The 13,757-nt window shown below is 41.0% G+C and overlaps 1 protein-coding gene across 2 annotated transcripts in view; it reads left to right on the top strand.

Moving 5' to 3' along the window:
• LOC137187382 (adenylate cyclase type 1-like) overlaps window positions 1-13,419 on the top strand; it is a 59,225-nt gene extending 45,806 nt beyond the window's left edge. Inside the window, exons 15-20 of one of the 2 annotated variants that reach the window (XM_067596232.1) lie at window positions 383-499; window positions 6,207-6,353; window positions 6,778-6,876; window positions 7,363-7,477; window positions 9,365-9,489; window positions 10,735-13,419. In XM_067596232.1, the coding sequence (XP_067452333.1) occupies window positions 383-499; window positions 6,207-6,353; window positions 6,778-6,876; window positions 7,363-7,477; window positions 9,365-9,489; window positions 10,735-11,064 (933 nt within the window). In that variant the 3' untranslated portion in view covers window positions 11,065-13,419. Of the gene's footprint in view, window positions 1-382; window positions 500-2,056; window positions 2,357-6,206; window positions 6,354-6,777; window positions 6,877-7,362; window positions 7,478-9,364; window positions 9,490-10,734 lie in introns of those variants that run through there. The other variant, XM_067596233.1, reaches the window with a different exon arrangement.
• The last annotated feature ends 338 nt before the right edge of the window (window positions 13,420-13,757 follow it).

Genomic DNA, 13,757 nt, shown 5'->3' on the forward strand with positions numbered 1-13,757 from the left:
TTCAATAAATTCTTGAAACAACTCATTGAAGATTGAAACACAGGTTTTTTTTTTTTAATTATTATTATTTTTAGGACTCATCTTTATGCATAAATGGCTTGATATGGAGATTTGTGTGTGTATGTTTGCATTCACAGCTGTGTGTAGAAATGACAGTGTGCTTGTTTCTATTTTGAGAATGACAGTGGATGTTTGTTTGCAAATCATTATCTCCCTCTAGTGATAAGAACAAGCAATTACATCTCCCTTTGGGCTTTGAGTTACAATAAATGCTCACTGTGCTTAGAAAACAGAGCATCAGTTTCACTTTGACCGACGTGTGCGTCACTCAACGACATCTCATTGTCTACTTGTGTAACGTGTGATTGCTGATGCTGTGCAGGCAGAGGAGGAGAGAGACGACATGGAGAAGGTGAAGCTGGACAACAAGAGGATCCTGTTCAACCTGCTGCCAGCTCATGTGGCTCAACACTTCCTCATGTCAAATCCCAGGAACATGGTGAGCATCCAAAGACATGTTGAGACTTGTCCAAGATCCAGTTGGATCACCAGCCTAAAGATAGTTACACCTCTCAAACCAGTAAAGACTCGTAACTTCCCAGAGCTTCCTGATACACCCAGGAACTGCCGGTTTGGTGTTTGGAGGTCAAAAGATGTCCAGAGATGAAAGCTATGCTAAAAATTGTTCGAAAAGCTGCATTTTTTAGACTTCTAGGTCAGTTGCTACCAATGTTTTTTTTGCATATGACCCTTTAATACAAAACCATGTTTACTTGTGAGAAGTTCAGTAAAAGAGTTTTCTCTCTCAGAATGTTTCATTTGAATAATTTAAAGGTTTGAAGATATAAAACTATGCAGGATTTTAAAAGTAAAAATGCAAAAATGAGGGAAAACTCTGAAAAAAATACCCCAAAAATGCAGTTTTAAATATGAAAATATCGTTTTTCCTCTTTTCTTACTCTGGTAATCATCTTGTGACTCCTTAGATTCATCAAGGGGTGCAATTAACAATTCTTTCATTATCAATTAACCTGAAATAATCACAATGTATTGTTTTGTCTCTGAAAACAGTGAAAAATAATTTCTAGAGCCCATCATGACCTTTTCAAATGTCGATTTGTCCAATCAACAATCCAATATCCAAAGAAACCCAGTTTATTATCGTGTATGACAAAAAATTATTCAGTTATCAAAATAGTTGCAGTTTAATTTTCTTTCAAGTCAACTATTCAGAGTCAGAATCATCTTTATTGGCCGAGTATGTTTACACATACAAGGAATTTGAACTTGCAGCTTTAGATTCATCTAGTTATTCAATTTGGGGTTCCTGACCTGGTCTCAGTTACTTTGCAGGCAATATGTCAATTAGAAGCAGGTCCTAAATACACGTCTGAACGTCTAGAGGACATATAACCATTGTTTCAACACCTACATATACAATAAATCAGTGTTTCTAGACATTTTTGTCTTACAACCATTTAATAAAAGCAATGTCTGCCCACTTGTGACACCTTGTTGCTGAGTGTCTACTTGTAATTCATTCAACCTACAAGTGATTTATCTTTTCTTTATTTTGTTTTTGAAGAACTGAAGAGGTAAAATTATGAAAATATTTAGTGGAAAAAAGGCAAAGATTTGTTTATTATTAAGATGTCTTTTGACCTACAAATCACTAAATCAGTGGCAGTGGATGATAATCTAATCTCATCATTTAAGAACTGCATTTCAAGCCAGCCATTGCCTCTTTCTCTAACACTGTTGAGTTATTGCTAGTTTAAACTGAAGCAGGTACAGGTACATTCATGTTTAGCCTGCATATGCCGGCAAAAAAAAAACAACAAACAAAAAAAACCCTCCATTATTGCAAAGAAATTTCCTTTATACCCAGAAGTGCTGATTCCCAATGTGGGAAAATCTCCCAGCTGTTTAGGACAATAGCACTGCTTCCCTGACCATGTGTTGTGGTGTTAAAGTGGAAGTGTGATGTGACAGGCCTGTGTGTCTGTCTCCGCTAATTGATGAACATCCCCTCCACTGATCTTTGTTCCTTCCTCAGTTCCCCTCCTCCTCTTCTCAGGAAGTGATGAAATCATACATCCTTTGACCTGCAAATCAGGATATACATACAGCCCCTCATGAGGAGAAGAGTGGTTTGTAAACACCAAAGCTTTGTACAAATTCTTTATGCTGTAGACTAATAATATGGACATTTTATAGTGTGCAATGTTAGTATTCAAGTATACAAGTTATGAGTATATATACAACATGGCTGGAAATATGAAATATGGAATTGATGGTCTAACTATTGAAAACTGACCCATAATTCAGTCAGTCAGGGGACATTTTCAAAACAACGTCAAGGGCAACAAAGTGTAAGCAAATTTGTGGTTTAAAGCTAAAATATAAGTTATTTTTGTAAAGAATATTTTTATTACTGCTCCCATTTCTTTCATTTTCTCCCTTACTTTTGTCTCCTGTATATCTCCTGTTTTATTGTAGATATTCTAAAATCTGATTTTAGCCTAGCAACATAGATACAAAAAGCAGGAAATTTCATCATCTGGCTGGTGATTTAGTAATTGTAATACTCTGCATACCACAGTATCCAGAACCTATTTTGCGTAAGTAGAAGTGATCTACAATTAGGTCACAGATTTAATGTTGGAGGCCAGAATTTAGCCTATTAGCATTGAATCTGGGCTAAATTCCAGCACTATGAAATCACATTTAAAGGCGTACTCCAGCGATTTCCTATTTCACTTTCATAAAGTTTAGGGAGTGGAAGGAGACAGATTACAAGAAGAATGGTCAAAATTGATGCAACAGAGGCCAACATATCTAGACTTAAGAAGATCCTGATATGGGTTAAATTCCAAAAATGCTAGATCCTACATTTCCCATAATGCAGCTCGACAGCCTCTTAACATTAGACCCTCCCTACCTGGTAAATAGCCAAGTCTTCCAAACTCCATGTACCCTCCAGTTTGTAATATAGACCTCCAGAGGTTAGAGGTTAATAACTACATCAAACATATTAACAGAATTGTTTTATCTTTTATTATTATCAACAAATCCTCTGAAGCCTTCATTGAGCATGCCTGAGGACCATTTGACGAGCTGAGAGGAACAAACACCATTGTACATGTTCATCGTTATGAAGGAATGTGCAAGATACATTCCTTACATGGCTATTTCTAATCTATCTAATAAAATCAGGCTTTAGCCACACAGACAGTACTGGTTAGTTGGTTGAACTCATTGCTAGTTTTGGTCTTATCATGGGATTTGTTAATAGTAATAATAAAATAATAAAGTAATGCTGGTTCTATCCTTAGACAATCAGCAGGCGATGCATCAGACGGTGCAGGGATCGTCTGAGGCTGAGACTAGTAAACACTGGAAGCAGGAAGTCAGAAAGTATGTTTCCGGCACATTGGTGACCCCTCGGAGCTACAGTGTATAGAAAGGCTTCCTCTCTTTCCTCTGGGCTAAAGTTGACCCATACACCGTATTCATAACACAGCGCAGTGGGACTCTGCTGCCTGGAATTCAAAGTTTCACTGCTCCGACATAACGATTGAAATTTTGTTTTCATTGTATGGGGAACTCCAGTAAACACCTGAGAGCAAACTGTTCTGTGTGTCCTTTACATATGGTCACCACAATATTTAAAAATAATATGTGTGCTATATTGATAGGCAGTCTTTTTTTCTCTGGTTCTTGTTTTTATTTTGTTCCCTTTGCAAAATCTCATCCTGATGTACGTTAAGTTGCCTGGGATCATTTGCTAAACATGTCTTAAAGGGTCGGTTCACTCAAACGGAATAGATCCCCCAAAATGTCCCTTTTTGTTATTACAAAACTCCATATTTTTACACCTCTTGTGGTATCTCCATCCATCCATCCATTTTCTATACTGCTATAATTACACAGGTAGGTGTTGACCTGCTATGGCATTACTGCAGGATCATCAGCCGGGTACCACTGATCTACAACTTTTCGCTCCTTTAAACCCAAAATGTCTCCTGGTGGTGGAGCACCCCCTGCAGTCAACCCTCATGCTAAGTGTTACTCTAACACTTGTCCTTCCTCCTCAACCAGAGCCAAAAGCTGCTCTTCTCAGCCTTTTCAGCCTGGTCTTTTAGGGCCTTCTGCTGGTTTGCTCCAGTTACTCCTATGTCCCTCATGAGGCGACCAGCTGACAGCTGCAGCATCCTACTTCTGCAGGGTAGATGATGGTTCTCCAGCCAGCCTCCTTGCATTCAGTAGCGAGATCTGAATATTTTGGCTTCTTCCTCTCCAAGGCAGATTCTACACCCTCCTCCCATGGGACAGTTAGCTTTATGAGGAGCACAGTCTTGGCACCGCTGGACCACATCATTATGTCTGGGCGGAGGCTTGTGTTGATGATCTCACTGGGGAACTGGAGTTTCCTGCAGAGTTTGGCTCTCATTCTCCAGTCCAGAGTGGTGGGAACTATCTTTGGTGGAACTCTTGGTGTGGCACTTGTGTTGCCCCCACCCTCTCTGATGAACTGAATGTGATGGTCCTCTGGTGGAGGATGACCTCTGCTCATGTCCTGTCTGCGCCTCTCCAGCACCTCGGCCAATTTGCTCAGCACCTGGTCGTGTCACCACCTGTGGCGTCCTTAGGAGAGCATGATCTTGCAGCCTGACAAGATGTGGTGGAGGCTTGCCTTTGGACTGTGGCAGAGGGGGCAGCATTCTTCCTGGCCAAACCACAGATGGTTCAGTGGGCAGGGGAGTGTGTTGTATGTTGCCCTGATGAGGAAACTGTGCCTTGCCTGTGGGATCTTCCACAGCTCCGCCATGCTGATGTTTCTGCCAACAACGCCTTCCCATGTCGTCCAGCCCCCCTGTCATCCCTGTGCTATGGCCTTGATCTTAAAGTGCTCATTCTCCATCCTTGTCACCTCAGACACCACCAGTTCCTTCCTCTCTTTCCTGTTGGCCTTGGACCAGAACTGCGGGGCTTCCCCCCACCCGAGACCTGTCCTTCCTGTCTGGACTCTTGCCTATGATCTCTTTGTGCTGCAGCCTGCTAATTGCCAGGTTGCCTTCAGCATGGGCTTTCCAAATGTGGCCAGTGTGGACCTGGATGTTTGCATTCCTCACTGCTTCATCAGTGGACTCCCTCATCTCCAACACTAGCCTGGTTTTCTCCTGCTTGTAGCCCATGCTTAATGATTGTAGAGGCAGCTGAAGAATGTTCTTTCCAGAGAAACCGGTTTCAGAGAGGCATCGCAGCAAGCCCAGCCACTTTCGGATGAAAGAGTTGGCTTTTCCATCTATCTTGCTTACTGTTGATAATCCTCTAGTTATGCTCCGGAGGGTTGTATGGGAGCTGGAGCTGATCTAAGCCAATCACAGGGCTGTTATATAGGGACAGACAACCATTCACATTCAAATTCACACCTATGGGCAATTTAGAGTCATCAGTTAACCTAACCAGCATGTTATTGGTCTGTGGGAGGAAGCTGAAGCACCTGCAGAGAACTCATGTAGGCACAGGGAGAACATGCAAACTCCTATCTATCCATGCAAATAGATTTGGTTTTATTTGTCCAGGTTTTGAGACATCTGACTCCAATCAGTGCTTGGGTTGGAACCACTGAAATAATAAAGCACATTAAATTTCCTCCAAAGTTAATGTACAATATATGGTGAACACACCACCTGTGGCATTAGACAAAACATGTCTTTTCATTTGTAACAAAGTAACGTAAGCTCAAATGTACACTAACTAGACTTTCGGTGCTTTCGGCTGTGTTTCATGGTCTTCTTCAGTGAATCTGTGTGTGAACCTGGCACAAGTGTCATCACGTGACCTGAGTGTGGAACTTTGGTGAAATGATCTGATAGTGGTCGTATATCGGGCGAGAAAAATCTTGTTACCACATGACTGAAGTTCCACACTAACTGTAGGTCTTGTTATGATACCTGAGCCAACTCCATTGGCTGAAGAAGACTGTTAGATGCAGTTGAAAGCTCAGAAGCTTTGAGCTTTTTGGTACACACTGTTTCCAAAGGTCAAGAATGAACTTCCATGCTCAAATGTTTTTGGGAATTTTTGTAATTTAGGTGAAATTTAAGGCCTTGCACTGTGCCTTTCCCTCAGTGGCATTCTTTGCACTTTTTTGAAAGTTTTGACTATAAACTGTCTACTGTGAACTTCTTTCCCTCCAGGACCTGTACTACCAGTCCTATGCTCAGGTTGGAGTGCTGTTCGCCTCCATTGCCAACTTCAACGACTTCTACATTGAGCTGGATGGGAACAACATGGGAGTTGAGTGTCTGAGGCTGCTCAATGAGATCATCGCTGACTTTGATGAGGTGTGTAAATGCTCTGCTCCATCATAAATCTGCTATTTTTATATATTTGGAGAATCTGGAGGAAAGCTCCAGTGCAGTATGACTTCCAAAATGTCATTTTCAAAGATGACATTGTGGCCATGACTGAGGGTGTTTATTGATGCAATATAATAAGCAATGGTTGCGGTTGGGAAAGTTTTCCAAAATAAGGAATTACTTACAGATGACTTTTGGCCTGCTTGAATCTATAATCAGCAACATAAAGCATTAATTTACTCAAACGCACTAAAAGAGCCTATTTTAAATTGCATTTGGATTTGTTTGCCAACACAACCTATAATATATATGAACCTAAACTGACAATTTACTTCAATTTGATTTGAAATTTGTAGTAGTAGTAATGTTTTCCTCCTGTTTTATCCCTTTTTTTCTTCTTTCTTTCCAGCTGATGGATAAAGACTGCTACAGGGATATCGAAAAAATCAAGACTATTGGCAGCACGTACATGGCTGCGGTAGGGCTGGTTCCTACAACTGGCTCCAAGGTACACATACAGAAGCTATATTTAGAGCACTTATGAGTTTTTGTTTGTGTTTGCAGCGTATTAGCACATTTCGAAAGCAAACAGAATGCATTTTTAAGAGTATTTCCAGGTGGTTATTTTCTGGATGTTGACATTTAGAACCCTGTCACGTTTCACCCCACAAATCCTCTGCGAGGGATTACCGGCCTTTATGGCGTCAGCATATTCTGCATTCATAAAGTTTCTTTAAATCCTGCAAAGCTGACAAACAAAAGAGCCCTTTCTGCATTTTCTGCAAAACTTTACGCAAACTTAACAGTCAGTCACAGCGGCGGTTTGACTTTGGGGAAAACAACGGCGCACGCTTTTGTAGTAGTCGTAGATTATAACATATATAATCACGTTGGGGAAATAGAAATGGAGGCTGATATCACCTCCTACCTTGGATGTGAGCATGCATGTTTCTGCACTGTGTTCTTAATATTGGTGCATTTTTCTCATTTTCAGGCAAAGAAGTCCATCACCTCACATTTATGCACAGTGTCAGATTTTGCCATTGAGATGTTTGATGTCCTGGATGCCATCAATTACCAGTCTTACAATGACTTTGTCCTGAGAGTAGGTGAGTGAAAACACACACACACGAAAACACACATACACTGGTCTATACAAACATTGGGGTTTGAGCTTGTGACCTATTGCACTGGACGCCATCGACCTCAGTGCCGGTAAGTTTGGTAGGAAATGCATCACAGAAAGAGCGTTCACTCCAGGAAGCTCGTCACAGCGAGACCTGAAGTTCTGGGTTCCATTGTGTTGGGTATCCTGTGGGGAGCCTGCGACAGGAGCCCTTGTTTAATCACAGCGTAGCCTGGTGTACACAGTGCCATCCTGTCTGCAGACTGTGGGGCTGTGTTTGTCTGCATGGGTGAACCCACTTTGCAGAAACGCAACTTTTTGCGTAAGACTTGACTTCTAGAAAGTGCAGAAAAACAAGGCTTGGTCAGGTTTTACTAGATCTATCCATGTGCCATATTGCTGTCCACCCTCTAGAACCTCAAGAACTGTGTCTATAAAGATGAGGCAATACCTTGGATTGCAGTGTCATGTCATCATAGGCATTTTTATAGTCAGTTGTGATCCTCAAGACAGGCATTGAATAACAGAGCAGCAGTCATTGAGGAGGGTTGCAGGGCTAAAAGTAAAAGACAGTTAAAAGCGGTCACTGAAAACTGCATCGGCCAAACTCCTGATGTGAAGTTTTCAATGAACGTCAATTCTCCAGCCCAGAATAAACTGTACATAGAGATTATTATTTTTCATTTTTGATGACAAAATAATCCAGAAATGTATGTTTTTCTTATGAAAACTGGATTTTAAACCTACCATTTGCAGCACAAACACAGTTGAACAGTTTGTCTTATGTAGGTCGCATTCAGACTGACTAGGCCTGTGTGATAAAAACTGCAGCCCCCTAATGAGGCCTGTCTAGCAACGCAATGGGCTCCAGCAAAAAAGTGTGGGGTCAATCAGCACAACAGCAACCAGCAAGGCGCTACATTGGACAATCAAATACATGCAAGTGCACATTTTTGGTGGACTACTTTGTAACATGAACACTGTATTTCTATTGTTTACCTCCCGATCGTTGCATTGAAAGACACAATGATTGCTGCCGTGATAACCTTTCAGAGTATGATAAACTTCTCTGTGGTGTTTTGGTGTCTAATAAACCTTCAAACCAATTGATTTGTTACTCAAACTGGACTTCCTGGATCACATTATTTTTAAGTACCTGAAGCAACACACCTCCACGCAGCCCCTTGTGTACTCTGGGCTGTTTTCTAATTGAATGCCTGCTCAGAGGGACTCTAATGCATGTTCAGCAGTGCATTTGCTCCCAAGTTTCACTTTCACTGAATTTCCTTTCTTCACTTTGTGTTATTGGTAGCACATTGTGAGCCTTCGTTGCTGCAATAGCACAACATACTTTGTACACTTAAGTCTCGATCAGACTTCAGTCAAAAAAACAACGAGTTTAGACTTAACGTAGATGAGACGTGATTACTTAAAGGCTTGACTTCACTTGAGACTTGAAAACAAAACCGTTCAAGTTCCACGTTACATAAATAACTATTAGGCCTATGCATTGAAAGCATGTTGTCTCACTTATGTAAGACAGGTTTAAAAGGAAGATGTTCATACGCTTTGCCAATGTAATACTCAGCAATTAAACACCTGAAAAACCAGCATCACGACTTGCAATTTGCTCATGAAGATGTGTGATTTAACTTTCCCCCAAGGACTTGAGGCTCTAATAAGACTTGGCACAAAACACCCTAAACAGCTCTGGTGGTGATCAGTAACATCAGCAGGAAATACAACAGCTCTTGGAGGTCTTCCAAGTGAAAGCCATCATAAACAGTTCCTTTTGTTCAGGTGAAAATGATGAGCTTCCCATATACAGAATGCTAACTCAGGCATTGTGGGCTCTCTGGTTTTTGTTCAGGTATCAATGTGGGACCAGTTGTGGCAGGAGTGATTGGAGCCAGAAGGCCTCAGTATGATATCTGGGGAAACACAGTGAACGTAGCCAGCAGGATGGACAGCACTGGAGTACAAGGAAAAATACAGGTACAGTACTGCTGAACACGCAGGAGAACACCTGCTGTATAATCTATGATATTGTTCCCTTTCAGCTTCTTTTTTCCCTTAATTTCCTGAAGCTAAACCAGGAAAATAAACTGAGGAAAGACTTTTGCAAAACCACATTAATTACTCTTCTAAATTTACACCTCTAAAAATGAAAGTAAACTCCTGTACAAGAAATCTCAGCATATTCTTTGCTTCTGCTTTAAAATTTGATGAAGACAGCTTCTTCAATCTTTGATCATTTACAAAACTAAAGTCCTTTCTGTCTGTTAAGGATTTGGAGATCATAGTACATGCTTTTATTTCTTCTCGCATTGACTATTGCAATTCTCTGTGAATAGGAACCAGTCAGTCAGCTTTATCTCTCCTGCAGCTGGTTCAAAATGCAGCAGCACGACTTCTCACTGGTACCAACAAGAGAAACCAGATCATTCCCATACTGGGCTGTTAACAGTTGAATACAGAATTGATTTTAAGATTCATTTATTTGTTTTTAAAGCACTGCATGAACTGGCACTAGCTTATCTTTCTGGACTCTGCATCCCCCATTCGACCGTCCTCAGATGACCAATCACTGCTGCTCCTGGTTAAAATCCAGAAGTGATCGGGTATTTTCCATTGTCGGCCCTAAACTGTGGAACAGTTTGCCTCTCATTATAAGATCTTTCCCCTCAACTGAGATTTTTAAAACCCATCTCAAGACCCATCTCTCTTTATTTTCAGCCTTTTAATAATCATCATGAAGACATAAATAGTCACACTGTTATTTTATCTATTGATCTTTATTTTCTTCTCTTTATTTTTTATGTTCTCTGTGCAATGCTGTTGTGCTTTTATGATTTAATCCCATTTTTATTCATCTTATTCTACACTGTTATTAATTTCCCCCTCGATCCTCATAATTATGTCTGTGTTTTTATATGATTGTAATTCTCATCTCTCTATAAAACACTTTGGTTAACTCTTGTTGTTTTTAAATGTGCTCTATAAATAAATTGACCTGTTTACGTGTCACAGTATCCTGGTTTTCATTGGAGTACTCCAGGTAACACATCCAGGTTCTCAAAACCGGGATAAGGTCTTATCCAGGTTTCTGAAACCAGGATAAAGTGTTTACATGTCTAACACATAACCGGGATACTCCAAAAACTTGATCACACTCAGGATACTGGTGCACATGTAAACACACTCACTGAGAAACATCATCCTTCTGTGTTTCCTCTCTAGGTGACGGAGGACGTCCATCGCCTCATCACAAACTACTACAACTTTGTGTGCCGCGGCCAGGTCAGCGTGAAGGGCAAAGGTCAGATGCTGACTTACTTCCTGGAAGGACGCAGGCAGGGCATCAGGCCGTCTCAAACCCAGCAGCAGCCCGGCAACACCGCGCACCGCTGCAGCGCGTTCACCCACGGCAGCGTGTGCACCAGGTTAAGCCCTGCCCCGACGGTGACCACCTACGCCACGATCAGGACCCCGAGCCCGAGCATGGCTAAACCAACCACCTCCACCAGCACCACCAGGTACCTGCCCTCTGTCCCCACTGCAATGGTGTGACGCACCCTGTCTCCATGGTGACCGTGAAAAACATCGAAGGCAAGAAAATAAGAGTGGAGCTGGGGAAATTACAAGGATGGCAACAAGACAGCAGTAGCAGAGAGAGCTTATTTAAAGAGGGAAAAGTTGAGTTGTTCTCCAGTCTTCTTCTACTGTCTCAGAGGGGCTGAGAGACACTGATCGTCCAATGGGAGGCCTGGACTCAGGCCTGGGCTGCGTTTAGGACTGAGGTGGTCTCGATCGGACTCTCCCTCCACACTCGAGGAGCCCTGTTTGTTGTTTCACACCGCAGGGTGTCACGGACAGGATACAGGATGCTTTAGCCACGTTGCTCTGTAATCAATCAAAGGCCAAGGATGTCTCCAGGATTTCAGAGTAGACTCCCAAAACTGTTTCCATAACTATAATAAACTAAATCAGCATAAAAAAAAACAACGTAATGCACAATTGATAGTGTAGCACACATGCCTCTCGCAACCACCACATCTGGAAAATACAACTTTAACTGACCCTTTTCTCTCAGTATAAAACCAAATCAGTGCTGTTGCCTTAGCGACCACTCCTCAGAATGAGTTTCCTGCCATTTTATGTTGCCTTTTTAAATCCTTTATTGATTTACTGGAGACCAATTCAGATCATGTAATTACACGGGCATCATCGTTGTCCAACAGATATCTGTTTTTAAAAGTGGATGAAGCCAAATGTGTGATTGTAAGTGGCAGTTATGGTATAAACTTGCCAAAATACAACAGGGCATTGCCTTCAATCATTTTTGGGTCAGTGATACCGTACATTTAAGGCACGGGCCCCTTCACTCTAAACCTCTGATAGCACATGAGGTAAACTCTTGATTCGCCTGGGCCGAGCTGCTCAGTGTCTTTAAGTGCATGATGCCACTGCTGCATTTCAGTCATGTTTGCTGTCTGTTTCCCTGTGATGCTTGACTTCCAGATTCTTCCTCGTCAAAGTGTAGCAATAAAGCGGTTTGTCTCCTCTCTCGGCCTCTTCACCCCTTGCATGCTGTAGCCAGCTGGATCCTATTTTGACCTGATAGTGTATGTAGCCAATAGAGTGTGCATAGCCAGCCACACAAGTCTGTATCTCTGTGGAATTGAAGCATGACTTAGAAAAACTTATTTTCTGTATTGTGCGAGTGTGATTCATTTCTCACTGAATTATATAAAAAAAAGTTTTTTTCTGCGTGTTTGTTTATTAAGAAATATTTTCTATTGTTAAAATATTCAGTTCTACTATTTTTATGAACTAAAAGCTGCTTTGGTAGAGAAAATAAAACTGCTGTTTATGAGGAGACACACAAACCTCTGTGTCTGGCTTCCTCATACAAATCCAGATGATTTATTTCATGGTATAGCATGCTACTCACAGCACGGCTTACCACAGCCATGAACTCTCCTCTAATCTGTTCTAGCATGCACTGCCTGCAAGCCTGTGGCTCTTACATGCATGCTTTGATGAAACATTAATACAGCCCAAGCATTGGACACACAGTGACTCTGTTTTAATGTAGTCCTCATGCATGCGCTAAAGGTAGCGGTCCTCTTGAATGTAAGGTGCTTTTTTGACCCGTGTCTTCTTCATGAGCTTGGTGTGGGAACCTTTTGAGGACATTTCAGGACAGCTTGACATCAGGCCGGGGGTTCCTCCTCCTTTCTGCTCCTGCTGTAGTCAACAGGTAGCTGTTTTTTTAAACGTGCCAACCTATTTTCATAAACATATCAAACTTTTTTGGTGTTGAGCTGTAGCACAACCGAATGTGTGGCTACGGTTATTGTGGATTTCCTTTGTTGAATGCCTGTATTTTTACTGTTTGAGCTGTTTTCTTTAACAGTTTTGTAACTCAAATGGTGGTAAGTGTTGATTTCGGAGAGATTTATTTGGACATCATAACCTGACTGATATGATGTTGTTGTACTTCTTATCATATTTAAAATAGATTTAAAGTCTATACAGTAGCTTGAATGCTTACTTTATGTTTCTAAGAGGTTCAAAATGAGGATTTTTATACACTTGCTTTAAACCGTTGATGGAAAGTTGATGGAAAGGAGTTATGTACAATATTTTTCCTGTAAATTTGATATTTTCATACTGTATGATACGGGTTTCAATTGTTATATGTAGGTATTACTAGCTATTATTGTACATTGTAGAGTCTTTTTCAGAGCTATATTATGAATTATCCAATATTTGTCAAGTTCTTTTGTTGAAGATGTATTTATTGAGATGTTTTATGTGAATGTAAATTTTGTTAAAGATGATATTTTATACTAAGTGTTTGCACTGCGATGATATTGACGTATTATGATTATAAAAATAAAGCCAGCAGGGACGTTTCTCCTGGAGGAAGTGCACTCTTCCTGTGCTCATTTTCATCTACACTTACGCACACACACACACACAGTACATATGGAGAGGCCATCAAACTCAGCTATAAAGTTACGCAACGGTAGAAAAACATGATGTAAGAAGTTTGGAGCAACATCGGGGTCAATGTCAGCCTGATTACAGCGGTGTTGTTGAGAATGAGCCTCACACTGATGTCACAAACATGTCTGCTACCATAAAAACAACAAGTGTAAAAAAATAAGTGTGACAACCACCCATTTCTGGAATTCAGTGCTCATAAAGGTCATTATGAACGTTGAAAAGACAAATATGTACCAAGAGTTTGATGT

This window comes from Thunnus thynnus, chromosome 8 (genome assembly GCF_963924715.1).
Source record: "Thunnus thynnus chromosome 8, fThuThy2.1, whole genome shotgun sequence".
Classification (NCBI taxonomy): Eukaryota; Metazoa; Chordata; class Actinopteri; order Scombriformes; family Scombridae; genus Thunnus; species Thunnus thynnus.